This window comes from Passer montanus, unplaced genomic scaffold, assembly GCF_014805655.1.
Source record: "Passer montanus isolate IOZ18808 unplaced genomic scaffold, ASM1480565v1 scaffold39, whole genome shotgun sequence".
In the NCBI taxonomy this organism is placed as follows: domain Eukaryota; kingdom Metazoa; phylum Chordata; class Aves; order Passeriformes; family Passeridae; genus Passer; species Passer montanus.
In genome coordinates, this window is record NW_024368707.1 from 7,358,528 (window position 1) to 7,376,459 (window position 17,932).

A 17,932-nucleotide genomic window follows, 5' to 3' on the forward strand; every position below is an offset into this window, starting at 1 on the left:
TTAATCATTTTTTGATTGCTTCCTGGAGAGGCTCTGGAACCTCTCTTGCCACAGCTGCACCTCCTTGCGTCCCTCCCTCGCACTCAGCACCCGGTAGGTCTTGTTAGGCCTGCATTCCACGCGAAACACCTGCAAGGAGAGCCTGGCTTCGTGGGGTGGTACCGCTGCCCACCCTTTCCCAAGGAAAGAGACCTCCATGGTGGATGGCACCTGGAGGCTGGGATGATGGGAGCACCAGGGGAAGAGGGGAGGACCAGCTGAACTGACAGCAGAACTGTGTGTTTGCTAGGATACAGGCCAGTCCTCTGTCCTGCTCTGGTGATTTGGGATTTTGCTACTGCTTAGCAGATGAAGGAGATCCTGCCCTTCAGGGATATACAGGGATACTATCCCTCATGTTGTCTGTGCAAATCTCACCCAGCAATGACTCCCCAGTTGTATATTTCTCTCCCCACCTCCCTCAAACACACCCAATTCTGTCCTCCCAGAAGGAAAAGCAGTGGGCCAGTGAGTCCAGCAGGGGCTCAGGGCTGGCTGTGGAGGGGCCAGCCATGGAAGAGCAGGCTCTGCAAAAGGCAGCGTAGCTGCTTCTCACCCTCTCGTTGTAGATGCTCTTCAGGAGGCACTGGTAGCTCTTGAACATGCAGTAGTTGGGATGCTGAACCCCGCTCGAGTCACAGATCTGGTGACAGGAGAATGAAGGTCAGAGAAAAAAGAGGAGAAGGAGGGATGGGACATCCACTGATGGTCACGCACCTTTCCCGAGCCATCCACGTCTGGGAAGGTGTCATACTCTGTCTTCAGCCAGAGGGTCACAGCAGGGTCCTTACAGCCATAGACGGCCATCCGGCTGCACCAGTACTCCATCCTCATCCCTCTCAAAAAGTCCATGTTGTAGTCCTCCAGGGTCTGTGAGGACCTGGACTGCAAAGGGGTGGGATAAAGTGAGCCGTGCTTCTTCCTCCCCTCCCCCAGCTCCCAGTCCAGGCTCCTCCTGCGAGGGCAGCAGGACACAGAGCTCGCTGGGTACCTTGCCCTCTGTGTGCCCCTGCTGGGCTGAGATCTCGGGGTTGATGTAGGTGACAAAGCTGTCTGAGTCGCAGTGGACGCGGTTCAGGGTCTCGATGTTCTGGCACTGCTCCCTCTTCAGCGAGCAGAACGCGCAGTCGGGGCACAGGTCCACGTGGTGCCGCCCAAGGTTGTCACACACCTGGGGTGGATCCAGCGGGGAGTCGGGAGAAAAGGAGACTCAGAACCTCCCCAAAGAGGAGGCTGGGGAGTTCCCATATTCCTGGCTTGGAGCCTGCCTCCCTGGTCGCCCAGGTCAGCTGCTCTCAGGAGGTGGCTGTGCACAGTGGGGGCCAGAGGTGGACACTGGTGTCTTTACCGAGTCTCCGAACCCAAAGATTCTTTTTTCCATCTCCTTCCAGGCCATGGTGAGCATCGATGAGAGGCAATTTCCCTCCAGCACTGCGTAGCACAGGATCAGCACTGCCTCATCATTCTGCAGGGCCAGAAGGCTGACAGAGAAAGGGAAGGAGGGAGCCATCTCATTCCTTGCACAAACTGAAGAGACGCATCTTTAGCTAGAAACTGAAAACAACCCCAAAACAAAGTAAAAATTCCCTTCCTAAAGAAACCTTGGGCTCTTGGCTAAACTGCTCTCTGCAGGGTCTGCACACATGCCTGTGTGACACTGAGGCTGCAGGAGGGTTGCTGTGCATTCAGGGGCATGTGAGAGGGACTGGATGAGGAGCACAGCTCAAAGAGCTTTCCCAGGGCCCCTGCAGCAGCTGCTGCCTAATTTCATCCATCTGAGTGCACAGTGAGGAGATGTTTGTTAGATGTCTGCTGAGTGTTGAACGTCAGGCAGCCCCATTTGGTTCTGGAGGATGTTGCATATTAAACCTCCCTCCCAAGTATTTGACAGAAACGGAGAAAAACTTGTTAACTATGAACTTACTGTTCATCCAAACTGACATGGGTAGCTAAAAGTAGAAAACTTAAGGACAATGGGATGAGAGCAATGAGAATATTTGGCATCTCTTAGGAACAGTGGAATTTGTAAACATGGTACAGAACTGTTAGCAGACAGGGATGGTTGGTTTCAATCATCATCAATGATGCAGAAGAGGTAAACATGCTCATTAGATATTTGCCTCTTGTGTCTGGAAACAAAGCCAGTGATAAATAAACAAACTTTGATCTGACAGAGAGTAAAGAAGAGCAGCAGCTGCTTAAAATGCTCTTAAAATCCATGCATGGGCTAACATGTATGGTCGAGTTTTCCTGAGAATATCTGAAACTTCTTGGAGACCTTCAGATTAGCATTAAAATTAAAAAATTAAGAAGAGGTGGAGGATCTGAAAGAAGGTCATGAAGATGAGATTTCCTAAGGCCTGGAAAACTTTCACCTAGAGGTAGAAGCTAGCAAAGCTTCACTCAGCTGAGCAAAGACACCAGTGGTTTCCACTCAGTCAGTCAGCCCTTCTGCCAAGGAGGGCTTCAGCTGGAAAACTCTCCTTGTCAGCAGGTGGAAGAGTAAAGACATTTGGTGACTAGAATTTGGGGCGTGATCCATTCAAACCAGAAACAAACTACATCTTCCTGACACCATGGGTGTTTAGCACGGGAGCAGCTGATGGGTGCTTCCCCCACAGCTCAGAGACTTCAAAAAGATATCCCAAACTGCTGTTAGGAGTGGAGTTTTGGGCTCAACCACACAGCACTGTTGTCTTCTTTGAGGCTCACCAGACATGACTCATGTCCTGTGCTGAGCAGGAAGGTCAGGGCAATTCCTAGACATGAATGTTAAAAGTAATGAGCTTCACAGAAATCTGAGTTGTGCCACACTGCCTAATTTTACTACGAAATTCTGCTGTGCTCTCTGTCACATCCTTTTCCTGCTCTATCTCTGCTCTCCATCTATCTCTGCTGTGAAGTTTTCTGGCTTCACAGTTGCAAATTTATGAGCTGATTTACCACCTCTGGGTGAGTATAACAGCACTGCTGCTGGCTCTCTCCACTCATTGACACGCTGCTGAGCTGTTTGTGGATGCACGGAGGTTTCACCATGCTTCAGGGAAAGGGATGGGTCTATCTAAAGCAAGTTCCTAATGCAAATCCCTCCCCAGATTAGTACCTCTGCCTGTTATTGTCCTAACCACTGCCCTGGAAAAAGCCTAATGGGTCCTGTGAAGCAAAGATCCAAAGAAAATGTGGAAAAAAAACAAACCAGGATTAAGAAGAATCTGTGGGCCGAGATCAGTAGCTGATCCAAGGCAAAAGAGAAAACTTCAGGTACCAGCTTATCACACTTCATCATCTCAGGATGTGGAAGGACACACAGAGCCTGCTTCAGTGGTATCTCTGAAGAGTGCTGGGGAGCAGCATCCGCCTCTCCCGCCACGTAATGACAAGGATTTGGGCCATTAGCTTTCGGCTGCTGAGCCTTCCTGATACTGCCTGGCTGAGGTGCAGGGAGCACCTGAGGCGAGCAGAAAAGAAGATAAGGAGAGAACAGCAGCTTTCCAGCACCTGGTAAATTCTGATTTAGGGGGGTTGCTGCAGGAAACTAAAACCGGTTATGAAAAAGCCACTTTTAACAGCTTCAGAAAGAGGAACAAAAATCTTTGACTGCATCCCAGGACTGGGATCATCAAAAAGATTTTTTTTTTCTCGGGATGGTATTTTTAATGAAGGGTCTGGCCTTAAAATGAAAGCCTCTGGGGTTGAAGTAGATAAGCACCACAAGGACTGTTTGGAGGGGTAAAGCCAGGAGGAGGGTGGGGGGGGGAGTCACCAGGATTGTGTGTATCTCTCACTGCACATAACTATCTCAAGGGTGGGTGTCCACCAAGAGGATAGTTCCAGACTCTTTACAGTGGTTCCTGGCCACAGGATGAGGAGCAGTGGCCATAAACTAAAACACAAAGAGTTCCACCTCAACATCAGGAAGAACTTTACATTGAGGATGGCAGAGCAGTGGAACAGGATATCCAGGGAGGTGATGGAGTCTCCCTCTCCAGACAATCAAAACCTGCCCGGACATGTTCCTTTGTCACCTGCTCCAGGTGACCCTTCCTTGGCAGGAATTGGACAGAATGATCTCCAACCCTAACAGTCCTGGGGTTCTGAGAAGGCTCAGAGCAGCCTTGCTGGGGAAGCTGGGCTCACGTGAACCACAGGCGAGCATCCACATGTGAATGAGATCTGGATCCAGGACAGCTGTGGTGCTGAAAGGGGTGCAGGGGTTGTAGGTGACAAATGACACAACAGTGGGAAGCTCTGGGAAAAAAAAGGCAAGTGCAATTCTTCCTGCAAACAGAAAAGCAGAGAAGGGAGGCTGAAGTCTTTCCACGTACCCAAATGCTGAATCCCATCACTGGGTAGTGTGCCCAGAGCTGGAACATGGGCATGTTTTGAAGGGACACTGAAAGTTGCTGCAGAAAATGAGAGTTGCATGGGCTTTACAAGGTAAGGGCTACAGAGCTCTCTTTAGCTTATTGCAAGACTGAATCATGGTTTAGAGTTAACTCTGAGGAGAGGATATACTGGGAAATAAGGCAGAAAGCACAATAAGGACTAAAAATAGCAAATAGGTGCAACAATTTTCATTTCCCTCTCCCGCCCAATGATTCACTGCTACCAGCAAGACCACAGGAAAGTGCTGCAGATTCTTCTTGTGTTACTACCCCTGCCCTGTCTCCCTCTACAGATCACAGCTGGCCTCATCAGGCACTATGAAAACTGGAGTAGCTGCCAGAGCAGCTGCCACAAGCCACGGGGGATGAATAAGAAGGATGGATGTCCTGCTGGGCATAAGACCCTAGGGAAGACTTGCAGCTCTGGGATCTGTGTCCATCACAGCCCTGCCCACCTTGTGTTAAAGTAGATGCTTAGTGGCACCTGTGCACAACGACCAGTCCCACCCAGCACTGCTCCTCTTGCTGGAATGGAAGTGCCTCCAGGCATTTTGCCCCTTTTTTAGGTCATGCTTTGAAGTCCCTCTGAGAGGAGGTGGGATGTGGCGAGCTGCAAAGCCGACAGGCGAGGTCTATCTCGCCTTTTTATCCTTCAGTGGGGGTTTAAGCTTTGCTTAGCATGATTGATGGGGCTCGGCTGCCAGTTACAGACACACAGTCAGCATTAGTGTCTTTGAGAAACTCTGCAGCAGAGCAGCGAGTGTCATCTGCCATCACAGCAGTCCCCCAGTAATCCCAACAGAACTCTGTCACAGCAAGGCTCAGTTTCAGAGGCAGGGGGAACGAAATCCTCAATGAAACACCATTTTGCCTGAGAGCACATACACCAGGAAAACTTTTGCCAGGCTGTGAAAGCCTCCTACGATATTAGGAAGGAGGATGACATATGTTAGAGGCTTGCAAGAAGACAGTTATGGCTTTAACAACACGAGGCAGTTCATCTTTACATGCAGAAGTGAATCTCTGGCTGCGCTGTGGCAGTGGTGTGCAGCGTGCTCAAGAGAAACCACAGATGTGCAGTGAGGCACAAAATCTGTGTGCTTACAGGAACATCACCAGCCTGCAAGAGCACGAAACCAAAATGACTTCTCCATGAAAACCACATCTAGACACCTTTTTTTTTTTCCTCTTGGTAAGCAAAATAATATTTGCATGTCAGTCAAAGCAAATGGTCCTCAGCCACAAGGTACCAAAGGATCAAAAAGTGACTTTGAGTGAAAGCATAATACCCTTTTGCAGGTTTTTTCTCTGTCACCAGCCCCAGGTACCTGAGGACAGAGGCAAACAGATCCTGACAGACCAGCTGAGAAGAGCTGAATGTGCTCCATGAGCTCCTAACACATCCATAGGCCAGAGGAGCTGGGGAGGGTGTGTGACAGGCTGCAGCAAGCTGTCCTGGTGCAGAGCCCCGTGCTGAACTGCTGTCATGCTGCCTCCAAAACCAGAATGGGGAACCAGAAACATGCCAGGAAGAGCTGTGCACACATCCAGAGTGCACAGAGGTGCACATGCTCAAGGAGAAGCAGTAGCTCTGCACAGCTTTGGGCTCCTGGCTGTTTCCTAGTCCAGGGCTGCTGTAGCTCCCCTTGGGTGAGGACAGAACACTCCTGGGAGGGTTCCTCAGGTCAGGCTGCTTTAAGAAACATCTGCTTTGCCTTGCACACCAAGAGACAAGGAGCACAGCAAGACACATCCCAAGGACCGGTGTTTGCAAGGACACTGTTTCTGCACATCACCCAGACTCCTGGGACACGTGTTTGGAGGAGGACGAGTGCAGAGACGATTGTTTAGTGCAGATGGCCACAGTGTGGGGAAACAAAAGCATGGCACAAAGCCCTGCCTGCAGCTCAGGCCCAGACTGAACTCAGTTTGCCCAGGATACAAGGACAGTGCCGTCTTCAGGCACTAACAGTGCTGGATCACTCTCTCCCTGCTCACTTTGTGCTGGAGCGAGGTGTGCCTGGGGGCTCCCCAGGAACCATCCTGCTCTGGATGGGACAGCTTGCTCCAGAACACTTGCCCACACTCACCAGCTGCTCCGAGCAGGGACATGGATGCCCTGGGGTTGCTGTGCACAAGGACAGCCCTGCACGGGTGGTGTTTGGTACCCAGAAAGAGCAGACTTCCCCTCACCTGCCTCGGGGGGGAATTCCCTGCTCTGATGTGCGTCCTGGGCTCGGGCTGGTGAAGTTCCAAAAGGCGGCCTTGGTGTCCAAGGATGCATCCAAGGAGAGGGCCGAATGGATCAGCTGCCAGATGCTTTTTCTCAGGTTTTGTTCATCAGGGGATTCCGTCCTGGAAGGTGAGGTGGCAGCCCAGAAATTTGGTGTGTGCACAGTCCTGCTCTCCTGCCAGGGCGTGGGCACCTGTGGCGTGGCTATGGGGTGCTTCGTCGGCCACGGTTCCTGAGCTAACAGCGCAGGAGAGAACTTGAGAAGCTCTGCCACGCTGTCCTGCAGCAGGGCATCAGCAGGTGACAGAACAGCCTGCTCCTGGGTGCTGACACAAGGCATGGAGCGGCCGAGGGTGGCTTTTGGAGGCCAGACAGAAAGCTGCAGGGGTGCAGAGCAGCTACAGGAGACCAGCAGGTGAGCAGGGGTGCCCAGCACAGCTCGGTGCAGCCGTACCTTGTGTGACAGGGGAGGCTCTGCCCTCTATCGAGGGTTTCACGGTGCTGGATGGCTCCGCTGGGGAAGGTGGAGGCTCTAGAGACTCACTCAAACATGGGATTCTCTGAGTGGAGGGGACAAACACAACTCTCACTGTGTTATCTTCCCTTCCTCCTCAGCCTTCCATTTCCCACGGCATACTCACCCCACCTGTCCCACAGCCCACTCCTTACCTTGATGAAGAACTGCTGTTTGAGGCAGCGGTACTGGGCGAACTGGCAGAAGGTCTGGAACTGCACTACCTCTGGAAATTCAGAGCAGACTGGCCCTAGAGACAGAGATGTGGCATGGAGGCAGGCCTGGGTGCACCAAGAGAGGGGGACCCTCTCAGGTGGCAGCTTGTGGATGCAGGGAAGGTCCAAGCTGTGTGCCCCAAGGTGGAGATCACAGCCTTAGGCTGTCAGAGGTCCCAATTCCAGGCACCACATCCCATTTCCCTCCAGCTCCCTGAGGGTTTCACTGTGTCCTTCTGCCCTTTTTCACACAGTTACCTTCCCTATGACAGACACACAAATTTCCTGTTTCCAGCCCCTGAGGGTTTCACTGTGTCCTGCCCTTTTTCACACAGTTACCTTCCCTATGACAGAGAGACAAATTTCCTGTTTCCAGGATCTGATGCTTCTGTTATTAGTCCTTGCTGGGTTTGAAAAAGAGAAAAAAGGCAAGTAATGATATAATAGGTTAAAAAGATGACCAGACCAGCCTGGGAACACCAGAGAATCAGAGAATGGTTTGGTTTGGGAGGGTCCTTATAGAGCATCAAGTTCCAAGTCCCCTGCCATGGGCAGGGACCCCTTCCACAGGACCAGGTTGTTCAAAGACCCATCCAGCCTGGTCTTGTTGGGTCAGGGATGGGGCTGCGACAGCTTCTTCAGGCAGATGGCTCCAGAGGAGACAAATTCTTCAGGGCAAAATAAATTGACATTGATTCCAGCCTTGCAAGGGATGGAGGAGGTTCCATAGGGCCAGGATGCTGCTGCCAAAGCCTGTGCCTGTACACACATAAACTGCAGTCTGACCAGCACTGCCAGCACACTGACTCCAGAGCTGCAGCTCCTGCAGTGATTGCAGGAGAGCCAAGGGCGTGCAGGAGAGCAGAAAACCCTGAAGAATTGGCTGATCTTGTGCTCCCTCTTCTCTAGGAGTGCGTGGCCTGGCTGGCACAGCCAGCCCTGTGAGAAGAGGGGGAGTGCTGGCTGAGAGGGAGGGCATTAGCAGTGAAATTGCACTGCTCTCCTGATGTTGCTCATGCACCACCCTTTACCCTGTGCTCCCTTCTTGTGCTGAGCAAACAGCTGCACCATCAAAAGTAGAATTTCAGACACACACCAGGATCCCAGCCCAGAAAAACACCCAGCTTGTAGAGAAAACTGCAGAACCCCACCCCATCCCTTGCTTAAAGCACAAGGTGTTGCAGGGAGCACTCCAGATCCTCACACTGTGCTTTGTTTAGAGCACAAGGTGACTGCCTTCCTCAACACCACACCTGGATGGGCACAGTCAATGCTCATGGATAGCTGGGTGTAGACAGCACTGCCACAGCTCTGTGAGGACAGCAGAGGCTAAACATCAGAGGGCACACACTCTGCCACATCTGTTCCACCTCTCAGCCTGGCTGAAACGTGCCAAAATAGCCCCCAAACTGGAAAAAAGGTAACACAAAGGGGGATAAATTCTGCTGGATAGGTGTGTTAGGCTGAGGGATAGGAGAAAAGAAGGTAAAGAGGGCAACCTGCAAAACTGTCCCATCTTCTGGCATTTCCAGATGTTTCTATTCTTGAGAACTGATCTCTGAAGGCAGCAGCAGTGGGAGTGTGGCTGGACATGACAAAGAGCAGTGCTGGGGAATTGGGCACCACAAGAGAGCCAGGGACAGACCCTGGGTGCACAAAGCACCAGGGCACAGTGGATTGTAGGGGCCCAAAAGTGAGTGAGGAGCACAGGACCCATCCCTGGGTCTGGAGATGTGGGGTGGGACTCGTTCCCCCAACACAGCTGCAGAAACCAGCAAGAAATAGTTGCCCTCAAGCTGCAGTCCAAATAAGCACAGTTGGCTGATCATTCAGCTCATTGACGTTCATATCTAAATATAAAGACATATTTTTTTATGAGAAAATTGCTCCTATTTTTTTTTTCCTCTGAAGAAAAATACAACAGAAGTAGTCCCAAGTTTTTCAGCTGCACAGATATAATTATACCACTTAAATTCTCTGATGCAGGGGTGCAGGGAAAATATGACTGCAGAGATCTGAAGGGTGCTGTTGCTATGGTGCTTTCTGAACTGGGATGTTTCTTGGCTCCTGAAATGTTAAACACTTAAAAAGGCAGCTTATCATCTCAAGTTTTCTTAAAGACCTACGAGAGCCCATGAGCTAAGATTCTGCATTAACCCTCAGATGAAGCTGGAAGGAGCTGGTAAGAGATGAGGAGCTACAATGAGTTTAAGAAAATTGTGGCCACTTTTTCCTCCTGCCACCCCACCAACAGAGAGGGGGAGAAAGGAAGGGCCACCAAAGTGGCTGTGGCTTTTTTGGCTTTACATGACCTGGAAAGAAAGGCTGGGACAGCAGTGCTTGCTCAGCTGGGTGAGGAGGAGGAGTCACAGCAGCCCACAAGGGCTTGAAGGAAACCTACAAGAGGACAAACCCTTTTTGGTGGTGCCAGACAGGGCAGAGGAGGAAGAAATGGAGAGCGGGAAAAACATGCGAATTCCTGCTTAGGAGGTTAGGGCTGGCCTTTGGGAAAAGGTTTTTTTCTCCAGAAAAGTGGTGCAGCAGTGAAAGGGACACTCAGAGAGCCCGTAGAGCCCAAACCAACCCATCTCATTCCCACAGCCTTGTGGCATTTTGGGGCAGAGAAACAGCCACGCTGTTTCTGCGTGCTCCTGTGGGCCCGGGGCTGGGTGATGGCCTTACCTTCGGGGATTTCCCCGTGGTTCTCGTCCTGGTCCAGGTGTAGGATGCTGGGGCTGAGGCAGCCGTAGGCCTGGCGCAGCAGGCAGAACATGTTGGCCTGCCAGGGCGGGTGCAGCCTGGAGAAGAACTGCTCGTACTCCCTGTCTGACAGCGCGCTGCCTGGCACGGGCGCCGCCGGCGCTGCCACTGCGGCCCGTGGCACGGCCAGCAGTGTGCCTGCGGGACAAACACACCTGGGCTGGCATGGCATGGCACGGCATGGCATGGCATGGGACGGGGACAGGCGGCTGGAGGTAAAGGAGCAGCTGGCAGGTTGCCCTGCTCCGGTCCGCTGGCACAGCGTGCTGGGACAAACACTTCAGATGCTGGCCTGAAGTGTCCCTCCATCAGCCCTGCCTGCAGGGTGCTGGGGTAACCAGGAGCCCCAGGGAAACGGGGCCATAAGGAATAAAAAGGAAGGGAAAAATCCAAAAATCTTTAAAAGGCAGATTTTATTGTGAGCTTGGTTTGGACTGGGGGGAAGTGGGGAAGCATTTCGATTTTGGTTTTGTTGTTTCCCTTTTATGTGTGTGTGTGTGTTTGTGGAGGGAGGTTGAGTTTTCTGGTGTGGTTTTGTTTTTGCTTTTGTTTGTTTGGGGGTTTTTTGGGGGGGGGTGGTGGTGTTGATGTGCTTTTTTTTTATTTTTCCCCTGAAAAGCCCCAGCCTGCAGAGGCACCCACAGTGGTGGAGGCTCCCCTGCCCCCTACAGCACCACGCTATGGGCACATCCCTGTCCAGGGCGACTCCCTCCATCTCCTCCCTCCGCTCTCTGCCTCCGGCCGGGCCCCCTCTCCTGCTGCCTCCGCACCATCCTCTGTCCCCCCCTAAGGCCCCACAGGAGCCTGCAGCTGTCCCGGGCGGGCAGAGCTGGGGCGGCAGGGGGACTCCCTCCCCTCTCCTGCTGCCTCTGGCTGGGTCCCCTCTCCTGATGCCTCCGCACCGTCCTCTGTCCCCGGCTAAGGCCCCACAGGAGCCTGCAGCTGTCCCGGGCGGGCAGAGCTGGGGCGGACATGGCCTGAGGGTGGTCTTGTGAGCCAGGGGCTGGGCCAGCAGCAGCAGCAGCAGGGCTCCGGCCGCGGGCTCTGGGCAGTCACTTACTCAGTAGCCAGAGGAGCCATTTGGTGTGTGCCACTCGCTTCGGCATCGTGGAGCTGCTCGGTGGCCAGGCGGGAGTCACTCACAGCGCGCAGGAATTCCGAGCGCTCGGGTTCTGCCCTTGGCAACGGTGGAACCATTCCCGGGCCGCGGCCCCGCAATGGGAACCGGCCCGCCGTGTGGGGCTGGGCCGGCCTGCCCGCGGCCCGGGGCACACGCCGGGCCCCTGGGGACAGGGAGGAGCGGGAGCCAGGCTGCGGGGCACCGTGGTGGCTGGGAACGACCCACAACAGCGTTTGGGGCCTGGCCAGGCTAACCTGAGGCTGAGGGTGCCCCAAAAATGGCACCCGTGGGGTACCTTAAACCCCAGATTGTTTTATGCGGGGAAAGGAGGCAGTATCTGTTCCATCCGCAGGGGTTTGGGAAGCACCCGTGCCTTCCCGGGAGTGTCCCAGCTTGCTTCAGGGTGCGGTGGGAAGCTGGCTTGATCTCTCCCACTCGATGAACTCCCGGGGAGCAGCAGCTGCTCTCCCTCTGCTTCTGCCCTGAGCACTCTGTGTGCACAGTAAAGCCTTCCCAGGAAAAGCAGGAGGATTGCTGCCGGCAGAAAGGGTTTGGGGACCACCAGCGCAGAGCCTGAGGACTGACTGTGGGGCGGCCCCACAGCCGTGCCCGTTCCTCGGTGCCGGGACAGCCGAGGTGCAGGCACGGACACCGCAGCCCTCACGGCCGGGCACCTTGCGGTGCCGCGGGCAGCGAGCACGGCTGAGCCGCTGGCAGGAAAACGCTTGGCACAGCAGCTCCGGGAAGTGCAGGCGTAAGCAGAAGCCAAGCTGGCACAGCAGCCTGTCACCCCTGGCTCTGCGGAGCCGAGGAGGGGCTGCGGGCGAAGCGGGCAGAGCTCTCAGCTGCAGGCTCCGCTGCAGACGCTCCGGCTGCCGTGGCCAGGCTGACACATCGCCTGCCACAGCCCTGCGCGCAGGAGCCGCCTGTGCCGCAGGCCCGGGAGGTCGCGGCCGCTCTGCCGTGCGGAGCAGCCGCAGGGCGCTGCGGACGCTCCGGCTGCCGTGGCCAGGCTGACACATCGCCTGCCACAGCCCTGCGGCCACTCGGGCCCGCGAGGTGACAGCTCAGATCGCTGCAGCCAGCGGTCTGGTAAAAAGGTGTGTGCTGTCCGCACGCAGCTCTGCGGGGCCTGGCAGGGGACGAGCTGCGGTTTGCTTTAAGGTGTCTTGGTGGAAAGTAGCGCTTCTTTCTGAGGAGCTGGAAGCCTGACCATTCAAAAACAGCACTCTGAATTTTGAATGCTTTTGCAGCTCTTTAGGAAAACAATGATCAGGAGAGTTTTTCCAGCTAGCTCTTGCTACCCATATTAAAACAGGAAACACTGCTGGAGCTTGAATATTTTTGGCAGCTCCTAGCCTTCCATTACTTAGCTTGAGACATATTGCTTATTAGCTGATTTTAAACCATTGCAGGGCCTTCAGCTCCCTAGCTCTGTTAATCACCTCCACTTCTCTGCAACGAAGGAGCCAAGGCTGAGCTCTGTCACCTTGATTGAGGAGCTTCCCAGAGAAGTTCAGTGCTGACCTCACTGGCTGATGGAAATGTGGGACTAAGGAAAGCACACTGATGTGGCGTGCCATAGAATCATAGAATGGTTTGGGTTGGAAGGGACCTTAAAGATCATCCAATTCCAGCCCCCCTGCCACAGGCATGGACACCTCCCACTAGAACAGGTTGCTCAGGGCCACATCCAGCCTGGCCATGAACCCTGCCAGGGATGGGGCATTCAACACTTCTCTGGGCAATGCCACATGGTGTTATTGATATCTGGCAGGTGCTGGTTACTCTGCCTGTGTCTTCACGTGCCAGCAAGAGATTTATTTTCCTGAGAACAGGAAGCAAGAACGAATGCAAAAGAAGGGGCAAAAGAGGGAGTGCCCCTTGGCTGGTGCTCTGGCAGCAATGCCTGTGGGGAGCTGCTGTTTATTTGGAAAGGTGGTTACGGATGTGAGGACATGCTGGCTACCCAGAACTTCTCATGCACTGTGGCACGTCCTGGACGTGGTTCAGGTTGTCAGAATCCTTCAGAAAACTCGTAGTCCACAAGTGGACTCTACAGAAGCCAGCGAGTCTCTGGCATGCAGCCAGCAGGGTTGGGAGGCTGCGAGAGCAGGAGGCACTGCTGTGCTGTTTGATGAGGCGTGTGCCAGCTGGCTGTGGGGCACCTGCATTTCAAGTCTTTGCAAAACCAAAGTCATCTCTGGGGGAGGGAAGGGGAGGGGAGGAACAGCAACTTGTACACGATGCATCAATGCTGCAGGTTGGGGGAAGTCTACTCCCTACTGCTGCATCAAGCAATTACAGTTGTCAGCAATGCGGAGCACGGGGGTGATGCTAATTCCAGTGTTTCTGATTTCTGAGGGCTCACTTGGCACCTTTAAGGCTGTACCCTTGATGGCGCATTGCAAGCTGTGTAATTTTTTGCAGTGAAGCAGATTTGCACCCTTGTTTTCAGGGCTGCCACACGGCAGAGTTTCCTGCAGCCAGTGTTCCTGTGCCAGCTGGGACACAGCGGGCTGAGGGACACAGCTGTGACCCCCAGGCCTATGGAGTCCTGAGCCAGCAGCAGGGAGAGGCAACAGCGGGACAAGAACTCACTGGAGTGGTGTTTTCCATGTTAATATCCAACTGCATGTCAACCCTGAGCTTTGTAAGAGCCTGTCTGGTTTGTGAGGGACCACCCTTCAGCAGAGGAGTTTCTCTTCCTTGCTGTTGTCTCAAGTGCTTTGGGTATTTCTCAGCATTTTCTGTGCTGCACCAGCAGCAGCATCAATGACTGAAAACCTCTCGGAAGCTCCAGGACTGTGGCTCACAGAGCTGTGTCAGCACAGTGAGTTAAACCGGGGGGTTTGGGGCAGGGAGAGGATGTCTGGTCAGCTGAAAACCCCATAAAGCTGGAGGCCACAAAGATTAGGTGTGCATTCCAGTGGCTTGTCAAGCAGCATCCCCAGAAAGCATGTGTCTTAAATTTCAAATGTGAGCAGAGATGATAGAAAAATGCTTCCAAACCCAGCTGGATGTGTGTTGGTAGAAATTAAACAGCAGGCTGCTCAGGGAGGAGGCCATGAACAGCTCTGCTTGTGTCGATGTTGGGGTGGTCTCAGGAAGGGTGGACAGAGCCCCCGGGACACGCCAGGTTGTGCATTCCTGGCAGCGCACCAAAGGAAGGTGTGGTGCCTCCGTTCCCTAAAACACACACCTGAGGGAGCAGGCAGAGAAGGGGGACACTCACTCTGCTCACACAAGGATTTGCACAGTCTGAGGACACTCAGCAGAGGGGACAGCCCTGCCAAGAGCCCCCAGGCCAGCACAGAGCAGACAGGCAGAGGGCCCCTTCCCAGTCAGCACTAACTCTTCCAAACACTTCTCCAGGATGCCAGGGCTGGACACCTTCACCCCGTGGGAAGGGCTGTAGGTACCAGCCCCTGCAGAGCAGGGCACAGATGCCCATCTGCACAGGCAAAAGCACCTGGGAGTGTTCTGATTCAAACCAAAATTCTCTAAATTGCTGACTTTATTCACAGGTTAAATCATCTTCATTCTGCATTTGTACTTTATTTCGGTGGGTTTACTGTCATTGGCTGAGACCTATGAGAATATGCTGATAAATATAGACTTTACATTAAAATTGGCACTCTTTTTAACCTGGTAGATATGTTAATCTATTCACATTTGTACAAGCACCGCACAGTTATAACGTGCATTAATTCAAATACTTAATTTACATTTTATTTTGTTAGGAAATAGTGAATGAAGCATTTTTTACTTGACATTTAGAAAATGGAATATTTAATTGATTGCAAAAACAGCATTTAAAAATGGTTTCTTGAATTATTAATACAAACTAAAATGGAGTGGATACATAAAAGCCTGCTTGAACAAACTGCTGTAGCCTTTTTAGGCAGGTTTGTTTCATGCAAGAACAACCTGATCCAACCACAATTTTATCCCTAATGTGAGCAGGGGCCTGGACTACAAAGCTCCAGAGAGGCTTCTTCCCACCTCAGTCTTTCTGTGGTGAGTAAATGAATTCTTCCAATGACTGCATCATTCAGGCTTTCAGAACAAGGAAATGCCAAGGTCTCACACTTCTTTTCCTTGCTTGTTGTCAGTGTGTAAAAAATAATTCCTCTCCTACTCCCAGATGGGGTTTCAGTTTTGAGTGAGTTGTTTCTTCAGTGGCAGCAACCCAGCCCACTGAAATTAAGTTGCACACCTGCAAAAACAGACCGAAGGGGACACCTTGCTGAACATTTCTGTCACACCAAGACGGAGGAGCTTAGTGTTTGTCACAGCTTTGCCTGTCCTTAAGCCTTGGGCACAAATGTGTTTTTCTAAAACTAACACTCCTAGTTTCTTTTATGTATTCAGAAAAATAAACATAAATTAGCATAAATTAATCAAGATGTTTGACTATTTTTATAAATGAAATTCATTTTATTGGATAAAAACAGCTTTATTTCTTCTTATACTGTAAGTAATAGGAAGCAGAGTTGGAGAAACTTCCTTCAGTTGTCTTTGGAAAGAAAGGTAGGACATTTCATTTCCTTCTATTAGTCTTTAACTCTTTCAGTGCTGCAGAAACTCTCCCTTGCCTACAGCCAGGTCTTTAGAGCAGATGTTGCCACTCAGGCTCTCAGTGTCTTCACACTGGCAGGGAGAAAGTAGAGCTGTGGTTGATTATAAAAAGAAAAACAGCTCAGAATTTTTCAAACCAGGCAGGTCTGAGACGAGATGGGCTTATTTTGAGTCTGTATGAGCAAGCTGTCTCTTGGGAATGTCTTCCACTGCCAACTTGAGACCTCTGGGCCGATTTGGGCAACATTTGACTTGAGTATACGTGACAGTGACAGTGTCCACCACACAGCCCTGGGTGCTGGCTAGGTCAGTAGTACCTTAAGAGTGCTTAAAGAGAGGCTGGGTGTTGCTGAGCTGTGGGGTGAGTTTACTCACAAGCAGGAAAGGAAGGTGGTGGAAACTGAGTCGTGGCTGGGATGGCTTCCATGCCACGGAGATGGTGGTGGCAGAGCCTGAGGGACGGGAGCCTGAGGAGCACATCTGCTCCTTGGAAAGGGGAATACATTGCTGAATGTCCTCGTCAGCAGATTTGCCCAGCTACTCAGGAAAGATGCCCACAGATGGGGCAATCAAACTGGGCAAGATAAATTGGTCGTTTGTGTGCAGGACCAATTATTATTAATAAATGGGCTTAACAAGGCTGCAAAATTCTTCCCTCTTGTCACGCTCTATGGCTTCAGCCTCCTGAAACTCAGACTTGACTTCACTCATCAACTAGGATATTTCCAATCACTCTAAAAGGGCAATTTCTCCAGCACCGTTTTAGAAAGTGTTTATGTTGCACTGACAGCTGTTCCAGGAAATCTGCAAGCTAGCCAGTTCTGTAACAGAGTTCATGATTACTTTAACTGAGTATATCCCTGCTTTAAGCACTTCAATTCTAGGAGAAGTAAACTTCTCAGATCCCATTACCACTACAGTGATCCAGGTAACTATTAACAAGGATCTTAAAAAAAAAAATCAAGTAATTTTTGACAGATTTTTTTGGCAACTTCCCATCAAACTGATTTTATTTTGTTGACGTGGATTTCTTGCTTGTTTTAGAGAGAAGCAATTTACTGCCCCGCTGTTCCAGTATTTCACATCTGGACTGTTGTGGCAGCCTTCTTGACATCATTAAGGACCAAAAAAGAGCTGGCCCTTTTCCAGCCTCATAGGTTTTCCTGAGCAGACCAGAGTCTGACAGAGATCAACCCACAGATGCCTCCGGGTGGCTTCCACAGGATGACAAACATCATTTATTGAGGACTGGTGATCAAAAAAGTCTTTGCCCCAAGAGGTGCCATTTAAAACCCTTCTTTACTGTTTGCCTAGGAAGTACACCATCCCCATATGACACCAGCACCAACACAGAATAAATATTTACAGAACACTTCCCCTCCTCTCATTACAAACAATTCTGCTATCTGCAGTCAGTAATGGACAAGTGCCATGTTCAATTATATCAAAAACAAAAGACATTCTAAAAAAAGCTGCTCATGTTTCCAGCCTTGTCACTTACAGGCTTTGTTCCTACTGGCTTCATTTTTGTACTTTGTATTTTCTAGCTTCTACTGGTTCTTTTCCTCCTCTGCTGATTAAATATTGCACAGCTATTGCCCTTATTCCCTCTCTTCCAAGGTTAGCTTTTAATGTGCTTTCATTTGCATTTATACTTGCAAGCCATTTAAAAATGCCCAGGTTTTATCCAAATTTTGGTCGAAGTTGTCTCACTGTGCAAGTCAGAGCATTCCCTCAGTGGCAGCAGAAGTCCCTGGAATGCTCCTGGCTGCTGGCTAGTTCTTCAAACCCCTCTCTGGCCCACAGTTCCTAGAGAGCTTGCTGCTAATGCTGGCCATTAAATCCCGTGTCCTATCCATGGAAACCAAGCTGCTTGGAGCAGTTTCCATCCTTCATCAACCCTGCCCGGGTCCTATCCATGGAAACCAAGCTGCTTGGAGCAGTTTCCATCCTTCATCAACCCTGCCCGGGTCCTATCCATGGAAACCAAGCTGCTTGGAGCAGTTTCCATCCTTCATCACCCCTGCCCAAAGCCCATTTTCCAATTCACACCTCATCCACCGTTTCTTCTGTCAGTTGAGCACC

The 17,932-nt window shown here is 51.7% G+C and overlaps 1 protein-coding gene across 1 annotated transcript; it reads right to left on the reverse strand.

The window, feature by feature from the left end:
* LOC120506332 (acrosin binding protein) lies at positions 1 to 12,288 on the reverse strand. Its single transcript, XM_039717745.1, has 10 exons — positions 11,931 to 12,288; positions 11,241 to 11,429; positions 10,069 to 10,284; positions 7,327 to 7,421; positions 6,618 to 7,036; positions 1,388 to 1,520; positions 1,031 to 1,210; positions 757 to 924; positions 596 to 682; positions 1 to 129 (listed from the first exon to the last, which is right to left on the reverse strand). The coding sequence occupies exons 1-10, from the start codon at positions 12,286 to 12,288 to the stop codon at positions 1 to 3; spliced, it is 1,974 nt and encodes a 657-aa protein (XP_039573679.1).
* Positions 12,289 to 17,932: the final 5,644 nt, after the last annotated feature.

Coding starts and splice junctions, on each gene's coding strand:
- LOC120506332 (XM_039717745.1), bottom strand. CDS start 12,288: ATGTGTCAGCCTGGCCACGGCAGCCGGAGCGTCCGCAGCGCCCTGCGG. Junction 7,037..7,326: donor AACAGCAGTTCTTCATCAAG/GTAAGGAGTGGG, acceptor GCACCCCTGCAG/CTTTCTGTCTGGCCTCCAAA. Junction 1,211..1,387: donor TCTTTGGGTTCGGAGACTCG/GTAAAGACACCA, acceptor GATCCACCCCAG/GTGTGTGACAACCTTGGGCG.